Source organism: Globicephala melas, chromosome 15 (assembly GCF_963455315.2).
Source record: "Globicephala melas chromosome 15, mGloMel1.2, whole genome shotgun sequence".
In the NCBI taxonomy this organism is placed as follows: domain Eukaryota; kingdom Metazoa; phylum Chordata; class Mammalia; order Artiodactyla; family Delphinidae; genus Globicephala; species Globicephala melas.
This window is the reverse complement of record NC_083328.1, coordinates 39,376,507-39,395,172: the sequence shown is the minus strand read 5'-3', so window position 1 is coordinate 39,395,172 and position 18,666 is coordinate 39,376,507. Positions and strand designations below refer to the sequence as shown.

At 39.9% G+C, this 18,666-nt stretch overlaps 3 protein-coding genes across 22 annotated transcripts in view; 2 read left to right on the top strand and 1 right to left on the bottom strand.

Annotated features, from left to right (window-relative positions):
• RBBP9 (RB binding protein 9, serine hydrolase) overlaps positions 1–3,766 on the top strand; it is a 21,992-nt gene extending 18,226 nt beyond the window's left edge. For 2 of the 7 annotated variants that reach the window (XM_060285524.2, XM_030872449.3), the window contains exon 5: positions 207–3,766. In XM_060285524.2, the coding sequence (XP_060141507.1) occupies positions 207–433 (227 nt within the window). In that variant the 3' untranslated portion in view covers positions 434–3,766. The remainder of the gene's footprint in view (positions 1–206) is intronic. The other 5 variants (XR_009559159.1, XR_009559157.1, XR_009559156.1 and 2 more) reach the window with 5 other exon arrangements.
• On the bottom strand, positions 1,971–18,302 carry POLR3F (RNA polymerase III subunit F). 3 transcript variants are annotated; one of them, XR_009559155.2, is made up of 11 exons: positions 17,938–18,302; positions 16,764–16,881; positions 11,865–11,932; positions 11,482–11,502; positions 11,286–11,353; positions 9,850–9,962; positions 7,730–7,873; positions 7,407–7,514; positions 6,339–6,530; positions 4,880–5,149; positions 1,971–2,271 (listed from the first exon to the last, which is right to left on the bottom strand). XR_009559155.2 is itself a non-coding variant. In XM_060285520.2 (10 exons), exons 1-10 carry the CDS (start codon positions 17,997–17,999, stop codon positions 5,072–5,074), a joined length of 972 nt encoding a protein of 323 aa, XP_060141503.1. In that variant the 5' UTR covers positions 18,000–18,302; the 3' UTR covers positions 3,450–5,071. The 3 variants fall into 3 exon arrangements, 2 of the variants coding, with proteins under 2 accessions (XP_060141503.1, XP_030728302.1); XM_060285520.2 differs by lacking the exon at positions 1,971–2,271 and having other exon boundaries at positions 3,450–5,149; XM_030872442.3 differs by lacking the exons at positions 1,971–2,271; positions 11,482–11,502 and having other exon boundaries at positions 3,450–5,149; positions 17,938–18,298.
• DZANK1 (double zinc ribbon and ankyrin repeat domains 1) overlaps positions 18,234–18,666 on the top strand; it is a 74,648-nt gene continuing 74,215 nt past the window's right edge. For 4 of the 12 annotated variants that reach the window (XM_030872435.3, XM_030872434.2, XM_030872432.2 and 1 more), the window contains exon 1: positions 18,239–18,666. The gene's annotated coding sequence lies outside the window, so the exon portion shown is untranslated. The other 8 variants (XM_030872437.3, XM_030872436.2, XM_030872441.2 and 5 more) reach the window with 7 other exon arrangements.

The following is an 18,666-nucleotide window of genomic DNA, read 5'->3' as shown; positions in this document are numbered from 1 at the left end:
CCCGTAGTCTAGAACTGAACCCCTGAGCCCTAGCCTCCCCCTTCACCAGTAGCTATGGTATCAAGCCCTACGGATCTGAAAACTGAAGAAGGGCTTCTAACTCAACACTTGGGCTCTGATTCTCTGAGTCCCTGCCATGGTCCTCACTAGAGTGGTGAGAATGGAAAGTATCCATGACACTGAGAGGTTGTGTGTTCTTCTCATAGGATACTTCAGCCGCCCCTGGCAGTGGGAGAAGATCAAAGCCAACTGCCCTCACATTGTGCAGTTTGGCTCCACCGACGATCCTTTCCTTCCTTGGAAGGAACAACAAGAAGTGGCCAACAGGTTGGAAGCCAAATTGTACAGATTCACTGACCGTGGCCATTTCCAGAACACAGAGTTTCATGAATTGGTTAGTGTGGTCAAGTCCATGCTGAAAGTGCCAGGATAGCCAGGGTCCTTCCTGCTGTTGTGCGTAAGGACATGGGAGTCGGGCAACGATCAGGTTATGAACAGATGACAATCATCCATTATCAGATGAATAGCGGGCCTGCAAACCAGATCAAATTAAGGTCCAAAACACACACACGTTTCAATGTTCAAACTAACTTACAAACAGTATTTTCATTTTCCATAGAACCTACATCTCCTCAAATTGCTCTGACCAAAAACAGTATTTTTCCCGTTTGATAAGGGACATGGGACAGCTTAACTGCCCTTACCTATACAAAGTGAATAAGACACAAATGAAACCCAGGTTTCCTGATCCCTAGTCCAGATTAAAACTAAACAGGTTTCATGTTATGCTGTAGGAGTTGCATCATAACATGTCCTTAACATGTTGAGAGAGTGACAGACAAGGAGGTTGAGGCAAGGGTCTGCAGGGTCAGGCAGGGATCGGTCTAAGACCAGACTGGCAAGGATTAGGGCGACAGGGAGAACTACTGCTGGGCCCTGTCTGGATTGTTGCCATGTGGGAATTTGGCAAGGCATTGCCAGTTTTCTGATTTTCAAGGAAAGAAATTAATACACTTTTGTATTTAGGGACCATAAGTGTATGTATATGTAATCCACATGTACATGAATTACGTTCAGTCCACAGACATATGGGTGGTTAGTTGGCAACTACAGCGTAAATAAAAAATTTGCAAACACAGCAAGACACAAAGGCCAAGCCATCCATGTGTGACCTCTTGCTGTACGTATTCACTTAGCCAGTGCTTTAGAGCTTGAGAAAAGCCTGAGAAATAGACATGATGTCAAAGGATGAAGTCATGGGAACAGTTTGGATTTTGTTACAAAGTCTTAAATATTTTTAAAAATGATCTTTCCATATCTCAGATTTTGTTCTGTAAAGTGTTCTACCTTTTAATTTCCATGGTCCTTTATATCTCTTTCAGCATCATTCCATGATTTTTCTTCTAATCATACTCCCTCAAAAATAACGCTTTTTCATTTTCCAACGTTTTTTTGGTTATTATTATCCCCAAGTAACATCTCAAAACAATTTCCAGTAAATTCACACCTGATATTTGCTGCAATAATGTGAATTCCCACACTGTTGATACCTAACGAAAATTCAAAGCCATCATTTGAACCTGAAAAGGCTTTTGATTTCTAAGTGTGCTCAAAAAATGTCAGGAGAGATTCTCTAAATTTTTAGCAGCAGTTATCTTAGGGGATGGGAATTTTGGTAGTTATGGTGTGGTGGACATCTCCTTTTTACATTATACACCTTGGGATTATTTGAGTTTGTGCACTGTCTTTTATAATTAAAAATAAAGATTAAAAAGTTTATTTGGCAAGTTAGTGAAAAACAAAGTAAATAAATCCATTGAATACTTTTCTTAGAGAAGCTGTTTAGCATTGATTTGACCAAGCCTATAATCAAAGCTTGATTCTATTTCAATTATTTGGAAGTAGTCATTGTTCTACATATTCTCTGCCTTGTTTTCTGAAGTCCTTTCTCAAAAAAATTTACAAACTTATACAAATAACAGTTCATAATACTTTATTGTCCTCTTCCTCTGTAGAAAAAACCAAATATATACAATTGAGAAATAATTTGATATTCTTTATTCCTATAAAAATAACTTGAGGGGGGCTTCACTGGTGGCGCAGTGGTTGAGAGTCCGCCTGCCGATGCAGGGGACATGGGTTTGTGCCTCAGTCCAGGAGGATCCCACATGCCGCGGAGCGGCTGGGCCCGTGAGCCATGGCCGCTGAGCCTGTGCGTCCGGAGCCTGTGCTCCGCAATGGGAGAGGCCGCGACGGTGAGAGCCCCGCGTACTGCAAAAAAAAAAAAAAAAATAGTAACTTGAATACGATGGTTGAGTTGGGCTGATAGTATGGTAACCAGTAACCACAGGGCGCCAGCAAAGAAAACGTTCAGTTCTTCATTCACAGAAGCCACGGTTCAGGTGCTCACCAGCCACGGCTGACTAGTGCCTCCCTTACTGGACACAGATATAGAGCATTTCCATCCTGATAGAAGGTTCTATTGGACAGCACTGCACTACAGCGCGTGTTACGTGCTTCCCTCACCCACCACCAACGTAGAAGTGACTCAACTTGAAGTTACTTTTGTTTGACTAGTTTGCCTATTAGTTGATCACCATAAAAATTATGATCCTATAAAACTTACTCATCACCAAACTAAGATCAGAGGAGTTTCAGGGAAGAACTCCACATGGACTATTCATTTAAACCGTCAAATCATGGCCTTTCATGATTCTCTGTTTGACTCTCTACAGATCTTTATAAAGCAGAGACGGGCCTTGATAGACTCTAGGGAATATCTTTTCAGGTGAGCAAAATACCTTACACTAAATGGAAATCAAGTGTAAGGTTAGAACTTCACTTACAATTTGATTTTTTGGTGTTGTCGTGAGTCTAGAGCACCACAATTTGTTTTGGTCAAAGTTTACTCCTGTAGGGTAGATATCCATTTAATGATCAACAGAGGTGCTGTATTTTAAAATTATTGTCTCGGGGCTTCCCTAGTGGCTCAGTGGTTAAGAATCTGCCTGCCAATGCAGGGGACACGGGTTCGAGCCCTGGTCTGGGAAGATCCCACATGCGGCAGAGCAACTAAGCCCGTGCGCCACAGCTACTGAGCCTGCGCTCTAGAGCCTGCAAGCCACAACTACTGAGCACGTGTGCCACAACTACTGAGCCTGCGCTCTAGAGCCCGCGTGCCACAACTACTGAAGCCCACGCGCCTAGAGCCCATGCTCCGCAACAAAGAGAAGCCGCAACAAAGAGAAGCCACCACAATGAGAAGCCCGCGCACCACAACGAAGAGTAGCCCCCACTCGCTGCAACTAGAGAAAGCCGGCGCACAGCAACGAAGACCCAACGCTAAAAAAAAAAAATTTTTTTAATTTAAAAAATAAATGAATTTTAAAAAAAAGATTGTCTCTATCCTTCTTTAGTTAATATTCAGAATGAAAACCATGCTAAGGGAAACAAGTTTATAGGAGCTCTTTATTCTGGTAGGCAAGGAATACTTTTGTTTTAGCTACTGATTGTAAACTTAAAAAAATCTCTGGCTGTCAAGATACAGTACAAAGTGTATTTAAAACACAAACTGCTTCCTTCGTTCCACTTCTAAGTCTCCTCCAAGCTCAGTTTTGTCATTAAATAAGACGAGCGCCCCTGTGACAGGCTAGGTCCCAGGAAGGGCAGATATTGTTCTTAGCATTCCAGCTCTCTCTGAGAGTGGATCGGAAACCCTCTGTAGTTTCAGGCTCCCAGATTCTTCTGGATCTTACACATCTAGTACTTGAAATGATCTTTGTTTCAAAGCACCAGTGTCATCAAAGGCTAATTCTGTACAGCTGGCCACAGAATTTATCTGGTTCTTAAAAACTGGATACTGAGCTGAATTTTATTTTACTGTTTATCTCAAAATAACCCTTGTGTTGGTTCTCCAAACCTGGTGTTTGAACTCAGGCCCCAGCAGAGCTTCCCTTTCCCTCGGTCCCCCGCTTTTGGCCTGGACACAGAAACTTTTAAGTGGCGCTACGAAGTGAAAATATGACAGTTGAGATCCTAAAAAGACCTATAGCTAACTTCTGTGTAACAATACATCAAGTAACCTATTGTTTTCTGTTGAGCTGAAGATTGGGACTGAAAGTGCTATTAGAACTGAGGACAATTAAAATGGCTTCCTGCTTAGTTTAGACCTATTACACCATGAATTTTAGAACAGAATATGGAAAAAAATCTAAAACAGGATAAGGAAAGAAGAATGATAATCGCCCCCACCCCGCCCAATAAAGTGAATGGAGGGCAATGGATTCTTTTTAGTTTTAATTTTAGTTAAATAAGAATCCAGGGGAAAATTCTAGCAAATAATACAATTGAGCCACAGAGTGAAACTTGTAAGACTTTAACAAAGAAGAACCAGTGAAAATATTCCATTTAAGATGAGAGTAATTAATATTTATACACTAAAAAGATATCCTTGACAACAGCGTCATTTGGGTTTGAGGTAAGTACAGAGGCATAATCCTCTGAAAGAATATTGCGGACATAAAAAGGCATCAACAGTGTGTAGAAAAGGGATGTTCCACTGTGTCCCCCCCTCATGCCCCAAGTCTGCGTTCTCCCCTGCTATTCCTGCCTTCTTTTTCATTTCTTCTCAATGAAACTGCTGAGAAAACAGAAATGGTGACACTGGGTCATATATAAAAATTTCCCAATGAAGACCTTAATAAGTAACTTTAAAACAGGCATTTTAAAGCTCTAGCCGTTATCACAGTACTTGGTGAATATGAACATATTTGCTTCTTTTCCCGTGAATCATCAAGAGTCTTGAAAGCTTCAGAAGGTGGTCTTCCAGGAGTTCAAAGTATTTTACTTATGGAAGAATGGATTTCACTACTAACCTTACCTGTTTCATGTCCTGTTGCCTACTCTACCAATGTAAATTTAGTCTTCATAGATTAAAAAAATTTTTTTCGTAGCAGCAAGTTTTTATCTTGAGGTTTGCTTTCAAGGGAATTTGATGTGCCATCAGGAATCAAATTATTTGTTCCCAAAGTAACTTCATTTGCAAAATGTCAGTAAAGTTCATAGCTCTCTATTAAAATTCGAGCCACTCTGTCATGTAAATACAGTTAGATGGTGAAATCTCACCACCTTCATGGCAGTCGTCAAAAACCTTTAAAAAAGAAAAAAGGTTATATTCAAACTGAAGTTTTAAAATTATTACATTATAAGTAATGTCTTAAATATCAACTACAACAAAATTCTAACAAAATATCCAAGATCCAACCATTTATTTAAAGCAATATTAAAAACAAAACTTTCGAAGTGAAAGAGGTTAGGACTGTAAATAAGAACATACTGGAACAGGACCTGCTCTGTGATCATAGAGTGAGTGAGAGACCTTTCACTGTAGCACTAAGCCGACCATATCCACCTACCCACTGGGCAGAAGGCAGGTAACAAGAGTCCAGGAAGGGAGATATATACACACGAATGACTTAATCTTAACTAACCAAATGTTTCATGTTGAGCCACCTTCCTTTTTGTGAAGGGTGCTAAATAGAATTCCCAACAGGTTAGCCTTTTTTCTAGGAGTTGAAACCAGGGCATAGAGAGCTTAGGCATGTAGACAATAAAACACGGACTAACAGCCCAAGAATATAAATGCCACAAGGGCTGGCACGGTGCCTGCAGCACACAGGTGGCTTTCAGAGACTATCTGGGAACAAAAGAATGAAGGGTGTGGGGCGGGCCTCGAGGGAAAGCACATCACCTCTGGGTGTGAGTCCTGGTTGTTGTGTCTCAGCTGAATGCTTAGGTCACCCTCAGCCTGAGTTCCCTCACACTTAAAGGGAAGTAACATCACTAGCTCCAAGGGACGTAAGGAGGATTAAATGAGACCACAGAAATCTTCAAGAACATGTCTGGCCCATAGTAGGTTCTCAACAAATCTCATTTCCCTCCCTACTGAGGTGAAATGATTAGCCCTCATCAAAAATCGTCCATCTGGGGACTTCCCTGGCAGTCCAGTGGTCAAGACTCCACGCTTCCACTGCAGGGGGTGCAGGTTCGACCCCTGGTCAGGGAACTAAGATCTCACATGCCGTGCAGTGCAGCCAAAAAGAAAAAAAATGTCCATTTTGGGGCCAAGAGCAGAAAACAAATTTCCTTAACATGGTTATTCTAAGAAAGAATACAAGGTGATGATTTGTTCGTTAAAGCTCTGTCATCAAGGTTACATGGAGGTTTCCACAGTTCTTGGTCAACCCTGAGTTTGAGAAAACTAGGGTATGCTTGATATGCATTATGTGGCATCTGCACTCGGTGGCAGTTAAGTGTAAAGGGAAGCCATTGTAACTCACCGGGCAGAGTCCGCAGGGGGCCCGGACCAATCCCGTGGGCGGGATGATCGGATTGACTGCCCTGTACAGTTTCATGTGTCCGTCCACACTGCCTACGGTGCCTTCTTTTGCAGCGATGATAGTCATCTCCACTTTCCCATCATAAATGAGTGTATTTAAGATGGTCTCAATGTCCTCCATGGACAACTCTACCTACAAAAGGGATACGTTAGAAAGGACCCAAAAAGGACAAGGAGACATCATTTTGGAGGGTGTTAAAAAACATAAAAGGCCACAATTCCTTGGTGAAATGGGGAAGGATTATGCTGGAGAGTAAATGGAGGCATAAAGAGGCTGAACAATGGCCGAAGTGAGCACAGACCCTCAAATGCCAGGGGCAGGGCTCTGAGCTCGCACTGAGCTTGACACTTGCTGATGTCTTCACCCTCCCAAGGAAAATCTAGACATCTTGTAACATTCTTTGGCAAGAATTTGATGGAGGTTTATAAAATGCTTGAGCAGAAAGGTATTTTAGACATCAAATAGTCCAAATTCCTGTTTTTTTATGAAAGAGAGATCTGGAGCCCAGGAAATGAAAATTTGTCCAAGCAGCCACTTCAGCTTCTTCTCTGATGATGAAAAGTATCAAGCACAGTGTGTCTGTACAGATCTTCAGAGAATGTGCTGACAATGCCACTAACATCTCATAAGTAGGAAAATACCAATAAACGACAACTGCTATGATGATGGATGTCTGGCACATATATGGAAACGTCCCCAAGAGAATCAAGAACTTGTCAGAACAGACTTTTGAATCTGGTAGTGAAATGCACTGCCAGGCCTCCACTCTGCTGCTCTGTAGCCCAAGCTCAGGTACATACAGTTCAGAAAGTGCCCGACGGCAATGACCGCCATTGCCTGACTGCCTTAGGACAGTACTTCCTCAAAGTGGGTTCTGCAGAATGTACATGGGTATCACCAGAAAAAAGGGTCTGGGTCAGCTGTGTTTGCAATACATTGTAAACTATATCCCTATGATGAAGAATAAGTTTTTAAAAATAAGATGAAAATTAGAAACCGAGTTCCAACCTTACTGATCCCCAATTCACAGATATACTTCCACACTTCATGTGATGAAGCAAATGAACTATTTCTTTGTATCATTGGATTCTGTTTGCTTTCTCGTGCTGTTTCTGCCTATAAGGGTAGAAACATAAATTTCAGGAAGAATTCTGGTGCCTTCTGAATACAATTCATAGTGAGAACAACAACAGGACATATTTTGTTTAGTAAAGATGACCAATTTCAATGTTTTCAATTCCTGTAAGATATGATACACAAGATTAAACATTCCTTATGAAGAAACTTAAAAAAACTATACTTGGAGTGATGTTTCCTCAATTATGCCTCACCTTGGTTTGTAGGAATTTAAAACACTGTTGGTTAAGCACCTCTACAAATTCAGATTCAAAATCCTGGTCACTGTACCAGGCTCCACCGGTCACAGAGCGGTCTGGCTGCAGGTTATAGAGCATGTACACCTTCTTTTTTGAGGCCTAGGAAAAAACACGCACAGTAGATGGTTAGAGGTAACAAAATAGTCTTCCAAAACTAAGACTTAAAAACCCCCAAAGCTTCATATTTCAGAGCAGTTTGGGATTTACAGAATTATTGTGAAGATGGGACCTTGTGCTCAGCTTCCTCTAGTACTAACACCTGACATTACCAGAGTACATCTGTTATAGCTAATGAAACAATATTGATAGGTCAATATTAATTATAAAGTCTACACTTTATTCAGATTCCCTTCGTTTTTCCCTAATGTCCTTTTAATGGTCCAGGATCCTATCCAGAATATCATATTATTACAAATTTATTATACATGAGGCAGACTTTGGTTGTGACAGTTTCTCAGACTTTCCTTGTTATTGGTGAATTTGCCATTTTTTAGAATTACTGGCAAAAAATTCTGTAGGAAGTCCCTTAATTGGGATTTGTCCGAGTAGACTGGAAAAAAGACCACAGAGGTAAAGTGCACTTCTCATCATGTCATATCAAGAGTACTTGATCATCACTAAATGATGATTGATTGTCATCAATATAACTTATCAGCCTTGACATTATAAATCCATCACCTGGTTTGAGGTAGTGTTTCTCAGTTTTCTCCACTGTAAAGTTACCTTTTTGTCCTGACCTTTCCATATGTGGAAGAAAGCCACCACGCACAGTCCACACTTAAAGACTGGGAGTTCGCTCTACTTCCTTGAGGATGAAGAGTCTACACAAATTATTTGGAATTCTTCTGCATGAAGACTTCTCTATTCTCGCCCATTGATTTATTTATTCAAACATTTATATTAGTATGTTCTCATGAATATTTATTTTATACTTTGGGTTACAATCTAATACTACTTTAGTATGAAACTCTGAAAACATCATGCTAAGTGAAAGAAGCCAGACACTAAAGACCACATATTGGTAGTTCCCTGGAAGTCCAGTGGTTAGGACTCGGTGCTGTCACTGTCTTGGCCCAGGTTCAATCCCTGGTCAGGGAACTAAGATCCCACAAGCCACACGGCATGGCCAAAAAAACCCAAAACAAAACAAAACACAGCAACATTAAAAAGATATAATTTAAAAAATTAGAACAGTGTGGTGACTGCAGAACTCTGTGAATATACTAAAACCCACTGAATTAAATCTCAATAAAGCTGCTACTAAAAATAAAGATGTACAGCATGATTGGCAAAATGAAGCTAGGCATGGGTACATGGGGATTCATTTTGTTATTTTCTATACTTTTGTACATATTTGAAATTATCCAATAAAAATGTGGAAGAGAAATAATATTCTAAATGAGGGAGTGGTAGGACATAAATACCATTGATAAATAAAACCACTGATGACTATCAAATTTTTATTTGCTGAATTTTGTGTTCAAGCACACTTTAATCTAGGAGCACCCCAGCTCCTCTGATGCCTCAATCAGTGAAGTCAGCAATGTGTCTCCTGGAGCCAGCTCTGGATCCTGGAGCCCCTGGAGGATGTGACGGGGTGGCTGGCAAGAGGAGGAGGAGAAATCCCATGTGCTGGAACAGATGCTCCACCAGGGCCAGGGCAGAGAACTTTCTGTGACCTGCTCACTGATGTATTCCAAGCCCCCAGAACAGTGCCCAGCACACAGCAAATGCACGACGGGTATTTGTGGAATGGGTAATCTCATACAGCAGGTTGAAATAAATTATCTTACATACCACAAAATCCAGGAAAAATGTTCGTGATCCCCCAAATTCTTTACTGAAGCGAGTAAGTAGTTTTAGATTTTTGAGTGGGTAAGACTCTAAGAGTTAACTGGCAGTGACATATCTAAAGCAGCATCTCCAAACCATCCGATATGAGCTAAAATTTAAAAAATCTTTTTTGACCAGTTGTTTTAAATCATGACATAGCTTAAAGAATAAAAACCTGAAATATACTTGGAGTAATATATGTACAGAGAACATCCAGGGGAAGAAAAGAGATGGTTACTCACTGCCACAGACTTAACAGCTTTAATTAGCTTTTTACTTTCCAGATTCTTTAGAATTTTGTTAATTTCTGTTAATGGCAAGTTGCTTTTGTATCGGATATCTCTGCTCCATATTCCTATAAGAAAGTAAAGTAAAATAAGTTGAACACTATAGGATATGTGTTTCTTTTCCCATTGCTTATATCTCATTATAAATCTAGCAAAATATGTATATATTCCTAGAGCATAGCTATAGGAAAAATGAATTAGAGGTAAGAGTCTCAGATAAAGTAACAAAAATATGCAAAACAATACATAAGTTATATATTCTATTTTCTAACCAGAAATTTCTTGGAATGCCAGTGTGGCACCTTTTAAAAAACATATGAAAAGGACATTTTTGTAATGGAAGAAAAATCTTGAATGTCACTGAATTAACATATATTGCCTTTTCCATGCCCCCCTACATCCCAACCTCTTTTTTTCTTTAAATATCACTTTAGATTGTATATGTGAAAAACAACCTTAAGTTTGGGTCTGGGTTGGCTGCCACCCTTGATGAGAGCAAAAAACACTTTATGAGAGCATCTGTGTGCATGTATGTCCATTATTTATACAGCACTATATTTGGAAAATAGAAAGATTACAGTTCCCATAGTCACTAAAAGCCTGTGCAGAAAGCTATGATTTTTCTTTCAAAGAAGGAAATATGTGTTATATGTATAAAAGGAATTTATGTTAAAACATTTTGCTGTATTTTCTTCCCAACGTGAAGGCATAATAAGATAGGAAGATTTTTTTAAAATAGAGAATGACTTCATCATATTTATTTTTAAAATTTTAATTTAACTTCCCAACACATATAAAAATTATATGACTTCAGATTACATCGTAATTGTTAAAGCTAATATCAATGACTCAAACAGATCTTAAATTGTAATAACAGCAATTTCGATAAAGTTCTTTAAGGGCAACAGGAGAGGAACTAAATAGCTCTTGAGGGAGCTACACCAGACACTGCCACACTGCACTAGGCGTCCCTCGGATTTTTGCAAAAACCAGAGATGTTATTATCCACCATTTACAGATAAGAGGAAGAAACGAAACCTTCCAAAATTTAGCAAGTAAGGATTAAAAAAAAAAACTCTTAAGTTTTAATTTATTTATTTTGAATAGATAATATATTCATATGGTCCACATTCAGAAGTCTCTTTCCATCCCTGCCCACAGCCATCTCGTTCCTATCTCCCTGAGGCAACAACAGTGTCACTCCTGGGTGTCCTTCAAATGTATGTACATTATATATTGTTATATATATATGTGTGTGTGTTATATTTTCTTCTTTTAACAAACGGCAGCATACTGAACTGACTGATCTATATCCTGGGAAGCCAGGATCTCAGTCCCCACTATCTGGTCCTAGAGACAATGTTGTTTCTGCTGTTCCTCTACATGCTTACCTTTATTTCCTGCATCCTCTATGATTTGATATACTAGTTTTTCCTGGTTATCTGATCCTTTCATTTTACTGCAGGGAAATAAAGGAGAATTAAAAAGGCAAAGAGGTACAGGATAATCTAATAATCTACAAGACTACTGAAACGAATGAGCAGACAAGGTCATCACATTGACTTATTTACCAAAAGAAGGGCTTACCTTAAAAAGAATGAGACAGGGCTGTATGTACCAAATGAAAAGATGTCCAAGATATAGTAAGTGAAAAAAAACAAGTTGCAAAACAGTATGGATATCATGATCCCATTTTTGTTAAAATAAGAAAAAAAAAGAGAGAGAGATTATATATAAATATATGGTATATAAATATATAATCATCTATATGTATTTATATATACCTATAAGAAAGGATATATGCCAAAATATTAACAGCAGCTATCTCTGGGAAATGGAACGCATATGGGAGGTGAGATGATACACGGGCCAGGTTTACATGATGCAATTCTGTACTGGCTTTTTTTCCCCAAACATATATTACTTTTATCATATTAAAATTTTCTTAAAATAAAAAATTAGGTGCTTACCCAGCATTCTGAGACTCCTTTATTCTATACAGAAGGCCTGTATTGCTCCTTAAGAGATCCAGCTGACCCTAAAGTTGTTTTTTTTAAAAAAGAAAATAACAGTGAATTATTTTGGAGATATATCAAATCCAATGACAAACATTAATGCATTCTTCAATATTTTACACGGACTAAAATAGCCTACCTCCCATAGTTGCCAGTTCTTCACTTGAGTACTTACGTTTTTTCCTACATGTCACATGTGATGTACTTTTTAAAACTTAACTCTTTATCTCGCCATTTCCCCAAATATTAATACCTAACAATTTTCTACATGTTAGATCCTGGCTTGGTTATATGATCAATGTGTAAAGAATTTTAAACAAGCAGCTTTAGAATAATAAATAAAAATCCATACTTAATTCAAATAAATTCAATAAATATATATAAATATAGTAAAATGTAATTTGTCTAAAACAGTTCAAATAAAGGCTATTCATGCAAAAATATTCTATGATACAATGAGTAAATGAAATTTACAATGTTAATAGTAACATTTACTGACATGTGTGATTTCTGTAGTGTTACATGAAAATTAGGCAGAAAGGTCAACCAATGAATAAAAGGCCTGTAGTAGTTCTGTTTTTATACAAGTCACAAGTAAAACAAAGCACGTGTGTCACGCTTCTGCATTTCCTTGGGTCTGAACTTAGGAGAACCCAGATGGCTGTTACCACTGGGCTTCCAGCAGTTCAGGGAAGCACGGCTAAGAGAGGCCCCATTCCCACGAGTTAAGGCTGGGCAGACCCATGACTTGGAATTAGGTTGATATATGGATAAACAGCAATACTTTCCCTCCCTCCCTCAAACCACAAAGCCCAATTTGGAGGCTCAGTTGTTCATCTCAGCCTATGAACATTTACTGAACACTTGTACTGTGATATATGTTTGGGGGGGACAAACATGGATTCTGAAAGAGAATTGCACAGCTGACTTCAATACCATCGGGTTGGCATTAAGACAGAGCTAAGTAAAGGGTGGGACGGCCTCTCAGAGAAGCAGCTTTGGCCCAGCCTGGGGGGTCAGTGAGGATCCCTGGAGTCGATAGCAGAGATGAGTCTTGAGAATAATGAGGAGTCAGTCTGTGAGGAAAGGGAAAAAGGGCCTGCTAAGCAGGGAAGACAGCATGAGCAAAGGAACTGAGGCATGAAACAGCGTGATTTGCTAGGGAACCAAAAACCATCTGTTCCTTCTGAAAACTAACTTTTGAGTTGGAGGGGTGGAGGGAGATGAGGTGGGTGCAGAAGGGAGGGGCTCAGTGTGGTAAACCCAGGAGTGTGGACTTGAATCTCTAGAGTTGAGAGAAGAGTTTTTGGTGGGAAAGTGACTTGGTCAAATCTGTATTTAAGACAGAGCAGGCTGGTTGCTCTGAGGCACATGGAGCCAGGAAAGCCCGTTAAGATGCACTGTAATAGTCCAAGTAAAAGCCAAGAGCCTGAAGACATGCAGGGGTAGTAGGAATGGAAACAGTGGAACAGATTTGAGAATTGTTTAAGAGGTAAAATCAGCAACACTCATGATTTATTAGTAATTACTCCCTTGCTTAAAATTCTTCAGTAGCTCTACCACTGCCTACAGCCTGTAGCCGACAGAACTGGCAATAGGTGGGGTTGCAGAGGTGGTGAAAGAGAGTGAGGTGCTGAGCATAATTTTCAGACAGAAAGAAAAGGCTAAAAGGGAGGGTCTGAGAACAAAAACATTTTTAATTGCCACACTTCCCAGCATGCCTTGCTCTATCCATCCTGGAGTTGAAGACCTTCACAATGGTGAATTGACCAGAAAAAACCAACACTCGTTTTTTCCTTTGGCTAGAACGGTGTTCAGCAATCTGGTGCACTGCTTTTTTTTTGAACTGAAGTATAGTTGAGTTACAATATTATATCAGTTTCAGGTGTACAACATAGTGATCTCATATTTATAGATTATACTCCATTTAAAGTTATTATAAAATATTGATTATATTCCCTGTGCTGTACAATATATCCTTGTAGCCAATTTATTTTATACATAGTAGGTTGTACCTCTTAATCCCATACCCTTATCTTGCCCCTCCCTCTCCCCACTGGTAACCACTAGTTTGTTTTCTATATCTGTGAGTCTGTTTTGTTATATTCATTCCTTTGTTTACTTTTTAGATCCCACATATAAGTGATATCATATGTGTATTTGTCTTTCTCTGTCTGACTTACTTCACTTAGTATGATAATCTTTAGGTCCAACCATGTTGCTGCAAAGGGCATCATTTTGTTCTTATTTATGGCTGAGTAATATTCCATTGTATATATGTACCACATCTTCTTTATCCATTCATCTGTTGATGGACACTTAGGTTGCTTCCATATCTTGGTTATTGTAAATAATGCTGCTATGAACATTTGGGTGCATATATCTTTTTGAATTAGTATTTTCATTTTCTTTGGATATATACCCAGGAGTAGAATTGCTGGATCATATGGTAGCTCTATTTTTAGTATTTTGAGGAACCTCCATACTGTTTTCCACAGTGGTGGCACCAATTTACATTCCCACCAACAGTGTACAAGGATTCCCTTTTCTCCACATCCTCACCAACATTTGTTGTTTGTGGTCTTTTTTATGATAGTCACTCTGACAGGTGTGAGTGATATCTCATTGTTGTTTTGATTTGCATTTCTCTAAAAATGTTGCTACAATTTATGTCAGTGTTCTGCCTGTGTTTTCTTCCAGGAGTTTTACAGTTTCCAGTCTTACAGTTAAGTCTTTAATCCTTTTTGAGTTTATTTTTATATATGTGTGAGAAAAAGTCCTAATTTCATTTTTTACATGTAGCTGTCCATTTTTCCTAGCACCACTTGTTGAAGAGACTCTTTTCCCCATTGTATACTGTTGATTCCTTCATCTTAAATTAATTGACCGTAAGTGGATGGGTTTATTTCTGGGCTCTCTATTCTGTTCCATTGATCTATGTATCTCTTTTTGTGCCAGAACTATACCGTTTTGATTACTGTGGCTTTGTAGTATAGTCTGAAGTCAGGAAGCATGACACCTCCAGCTTTGTTCTTTTTCTCTCAAGATTGCTTTGGCTATTTGGGCTCTTTTGTGGCTACCCATACATTTTCGTATTATTTATTTTAGTTCTGTGAAAAATGTCCTGGGTATTTTGATAAGGATCACATTAGATCTGTAGGTTGCTTTGGATAATATGGACATTTAAACAATATTAATATAGTCTTTACTTTTTATTTATTTATTTTATGGCTGCACCACGCAGCATGCAGGATCTTAGATCCCCAATCAGGAACTGAACCCACGCCCCCTGAAGTGGAAGTGTGTATTCTTAACCACTGGACCACCAGGGAAGTCCCCATTTTAACAATATTAATTCCTCCAGTCCAAGAACATTGGATATCTTTCTATTTCTTTGTAGCACCTTCAATTTCCTTCATCAGTGTTTTATAATTTTCAAAGTTAGGTCTTTCACCTCCTTGGTTAAGTTTATTCCTAGGTATTTTATTCCTTTTGTGTGATTTTTAAACAAGATTGTTTTCTTGCTTCCTCTGATAGTTCATTATTAGTGTATAGAAAAGCAACAGATTTCTGTGTATTAATCTTGACCCTGCAACTTTACTGAATTCATTTATTAGTTCTAATAGTTTTTTGATTGAGATTTTAGGGTTTTCTATATATAGTATCATGTCATCTGCAAATAAGGACAGTTTTATTTCTTCCCTTCCCATTTGTATGCCTGGGCTCTGGCAGTGAAAGCACCAAGTCCTAACCACTGGACTGCCAGGGAATTCCCTTCTTCCTGATTTTAGAGGAAAGGCTTTCAGCTTTTCACCACTGAATATGATGTTAGCTATGGGTCTGTCATAAATGGCTTTTATTATGTTGAAATATGTTCCCTCTATACCAACTGTGCTAAGAGTTTTTATCATGAATGGATGTTGAATTTTGCCAAATGCTTTTTCTGTGTCAATTGAGAAGATCATGTGAATTTTATCCTTCCTTTTGTTACTGTGGTGTATTACACTGATTGATTTCTGCATATTGAACCATTTTTGCCTTCCTGTAATAAATCCCATTTGGTCATGGTATATGATCCTTTTTGCATACTGTTGAATTTGGTTTGCTAATATTTTGTTGAGGATTTCTACATGTATATTCATCGGAGACACTGGCCTCTAATTTTCTTTTTTTGGTAGCATCTTTGTCTAGTTTTGGTATCAGAGTAATGGGAGCCTCATAGAACGAATTTGGGAGTGTTTCCCTCTTCAATTTTTTCGAAGTGTTTGAGAAGGACTAGTATTTGCTCTTCTTTATATGTTTGCCAGAACTCCCCTGTGAAGCCATCCAGTCCAGGACTTCTGTTTGCTGGGAGTTTTTTGATTACTAATTCCATTTTACTACTAGTGACTGGACTGTTCAGATTGTCTATTTCTTCCTGATCATCACATGTTTATTCCTTAACTGTTTATTGTAGCTATAGTTGATTTTTCCATTTTTTGTCTTTTAATCTTCATACTAGCTTATTTAAGTGTTTGATCCAAAGCCTTTACTATGTATTTGCCTTTACTAGCAGTAAAAAGCAAACAGAAGGTGTGAATAGACTATGCCCATAGGTAGCTGTGTGCCATTATGTAGCTTAGTGACAATTAGGTTACTAAATATAACAGTTAAAATACAAGTATTTCATTTGTCTTGTAAAATGCATATTACTTCTTCTTTCCTTAATTCAGGCAGTCTGAGCTGTTTCCTGGTTTGGAGTCTTATCAGTCACAACCTAACACACTTTTGAGAATGGTTTCGTGACTACATAACAGGAAGTAATGACAATCACAACATTTAAGTAATTACATGAACTAGTTGGATTCACCTTACCATGGACAACAGTCTATTGATGGCCACTGCCCGCTGCTGGGCTTCTATATGCGGCATTTCATTCTGAATTACTTGGTCTGTGATTCCATGAGGGAACTGGTGACATAATTCTATAATCCTAGGAACAAAGGCATTAATGATATTCATGTTTCTACCTATCTCAAGAGGTGGTAGGGGAAAAAAATACAAGAAGAACAGTTTGGAATTGTGCCTTTTTTCACATCTGATAGATAATCTAGGTTTCTACAATGGTTCTGATTCAAAGCATATTAAAAATGAGGACGATGCTTTTGAAATACACGTTTACATTTTTATTGTATTTAAGAGAAGCATTTCTTTTCCTTATTCACATGAACTTTAAATCAGAACAAAAGTCAAATGAAAACACAGAAAGACATATTAAAGCTGAGGCTTCAGTTTTCTCAGACGGTACAAGTATGACAAAGGGAAGATACAGTGCCTTGGATAGCCATAAGTCTGTGAGCAGGAGGTAAATCAAACACTTCTGGTGGGAAGTCAAAATCTGTTATGACAATTCACCACAACTGGGACCTGCTTTTAGAATTATCTCTAAGAAACAAAAATAAACCCGAATTTTCATCTTGCCCTAGGATCATCATATGTGTTATTCATAATAGTTTTAAAAAGTTGGGGTCCTTTAAAACTATGTGGTAACCTAAAAATTGCAGTGCACGGTAGAATACATAAAATCGGCAGAGGCTTTGGGCGCCCTAAAATCTTCACTTATATACTGCACTAAAACCATCTGACTTGTGTTGCTTCATAACAGAAAACTGCACCCTAACTTCGGCTAAACGTTCTGCCACGGGAATTCCCTTATTGACAAGGGCGATCCAGGATCAGAACGTGTATCCACAAGTACTATGGGGAAAACGCCGAGTCTTCACTCTGAGCATGGATCACCTTAATGTGGGAAAGAAGCGCATCAGTAGAGCTTCCCGAACAGCACCAGGGAAAGGTCAGCTACACAATTTTGCAAACTGTCCGACTCGTTTCGAAATTAAGAGTTCTGTTTTCCGGGGATGGGAGGAGGGTTCCAACACCCGCGATCCCCTCCCTGCGCGTCCACTTAACTTGCGAGGATCCCGGAGACGGGGTCCAGCGCCTCGCGGGGCCTCCCGAGCCGGGAAACAATTCTCACTCACTGATTTACCTGTTTTCGATTTCGACCGGATCCGCGTCGGGCGGCTGCACTTTCACCTTCACCTCGGCCATGAGGGCGCTGGTCCCGGTCCCTGGGGGAAGAGACGGTCCGGAAAGCCGGACAGCAAGCGGGGGAACCCTGGAACCTATGAAGACAGCGGCCGGCACATGGGCCTTCTTCCTCGTGTCGCAAGCGGTCCTTCTTTGCCAGTCGCCTTGAGGTGGCCAAGCCGCGCCTGCGCCGCTACAAATTCTTATTCTGGTTTTTCCAGAATGTCAGTGCCTGTCGGACGAACGAGCCTGGTTCCCCTATTCTGAGTTGGGACGCCACCTTGTAGCACTTTCCAACCTCTGTGAGGGCAAGTTCTCGGTCGCCTACGGTGAAGCCTGACGAAAGGAGCTCGAGTCGGGTACCAGTCTCCGGGCCAAGCGCAGGGGCGGGGCTAGTTGCTAGGAAGCCGGGTTCCTGCCAATCACCTGCCCGACTCTCAGGTGGCGGTGCGCGGCTCGCAGCGTCTTTGGTAACCCGGACCGCTGTGAAGGAGAGGACGAAGGGCAGTGAGCGGTGGGCTGCCTGCGTGGGGGGCTGCGGAGGTACTCCGGGGTTCCCAATCGGGTCCCGGTGGCCGGAGGAGAAGGAGGAGGACGGCAGCCCTCACTCCTGCTGAGAGGTAGCGGACGTCCTTGGGTGCACCTGAAGGACGGGGACAAGGACCAGGCGCGGTTCCGGATGCGGGCG

Excerpts from the sequence above, each read along its gene's own strand:
- POLR3F (XM_060285520.2), bottom strand. The coding sequence starts at position 17,999 with ATGGCCGAGGTGAAGGTGAAAGTGCAGCCGCCCGACGCGGATCCGGTC. Across the intron at positions 9,963-11,285 it reads AGAGGATGCAGGAAATAAAG|GAATATGGAGCAGAGATATC; the intron begins GTAAGCATGTAG and ends ACTTTCTTATAG. Across the intron at positions 5,150-6,338 it reads CCCCCTGCGGACTCTGCCCG|GTTTTTGACGACTGCCATGA; the intron begins GTGAGTTACAAT and ends TCTTTTTTAAAG.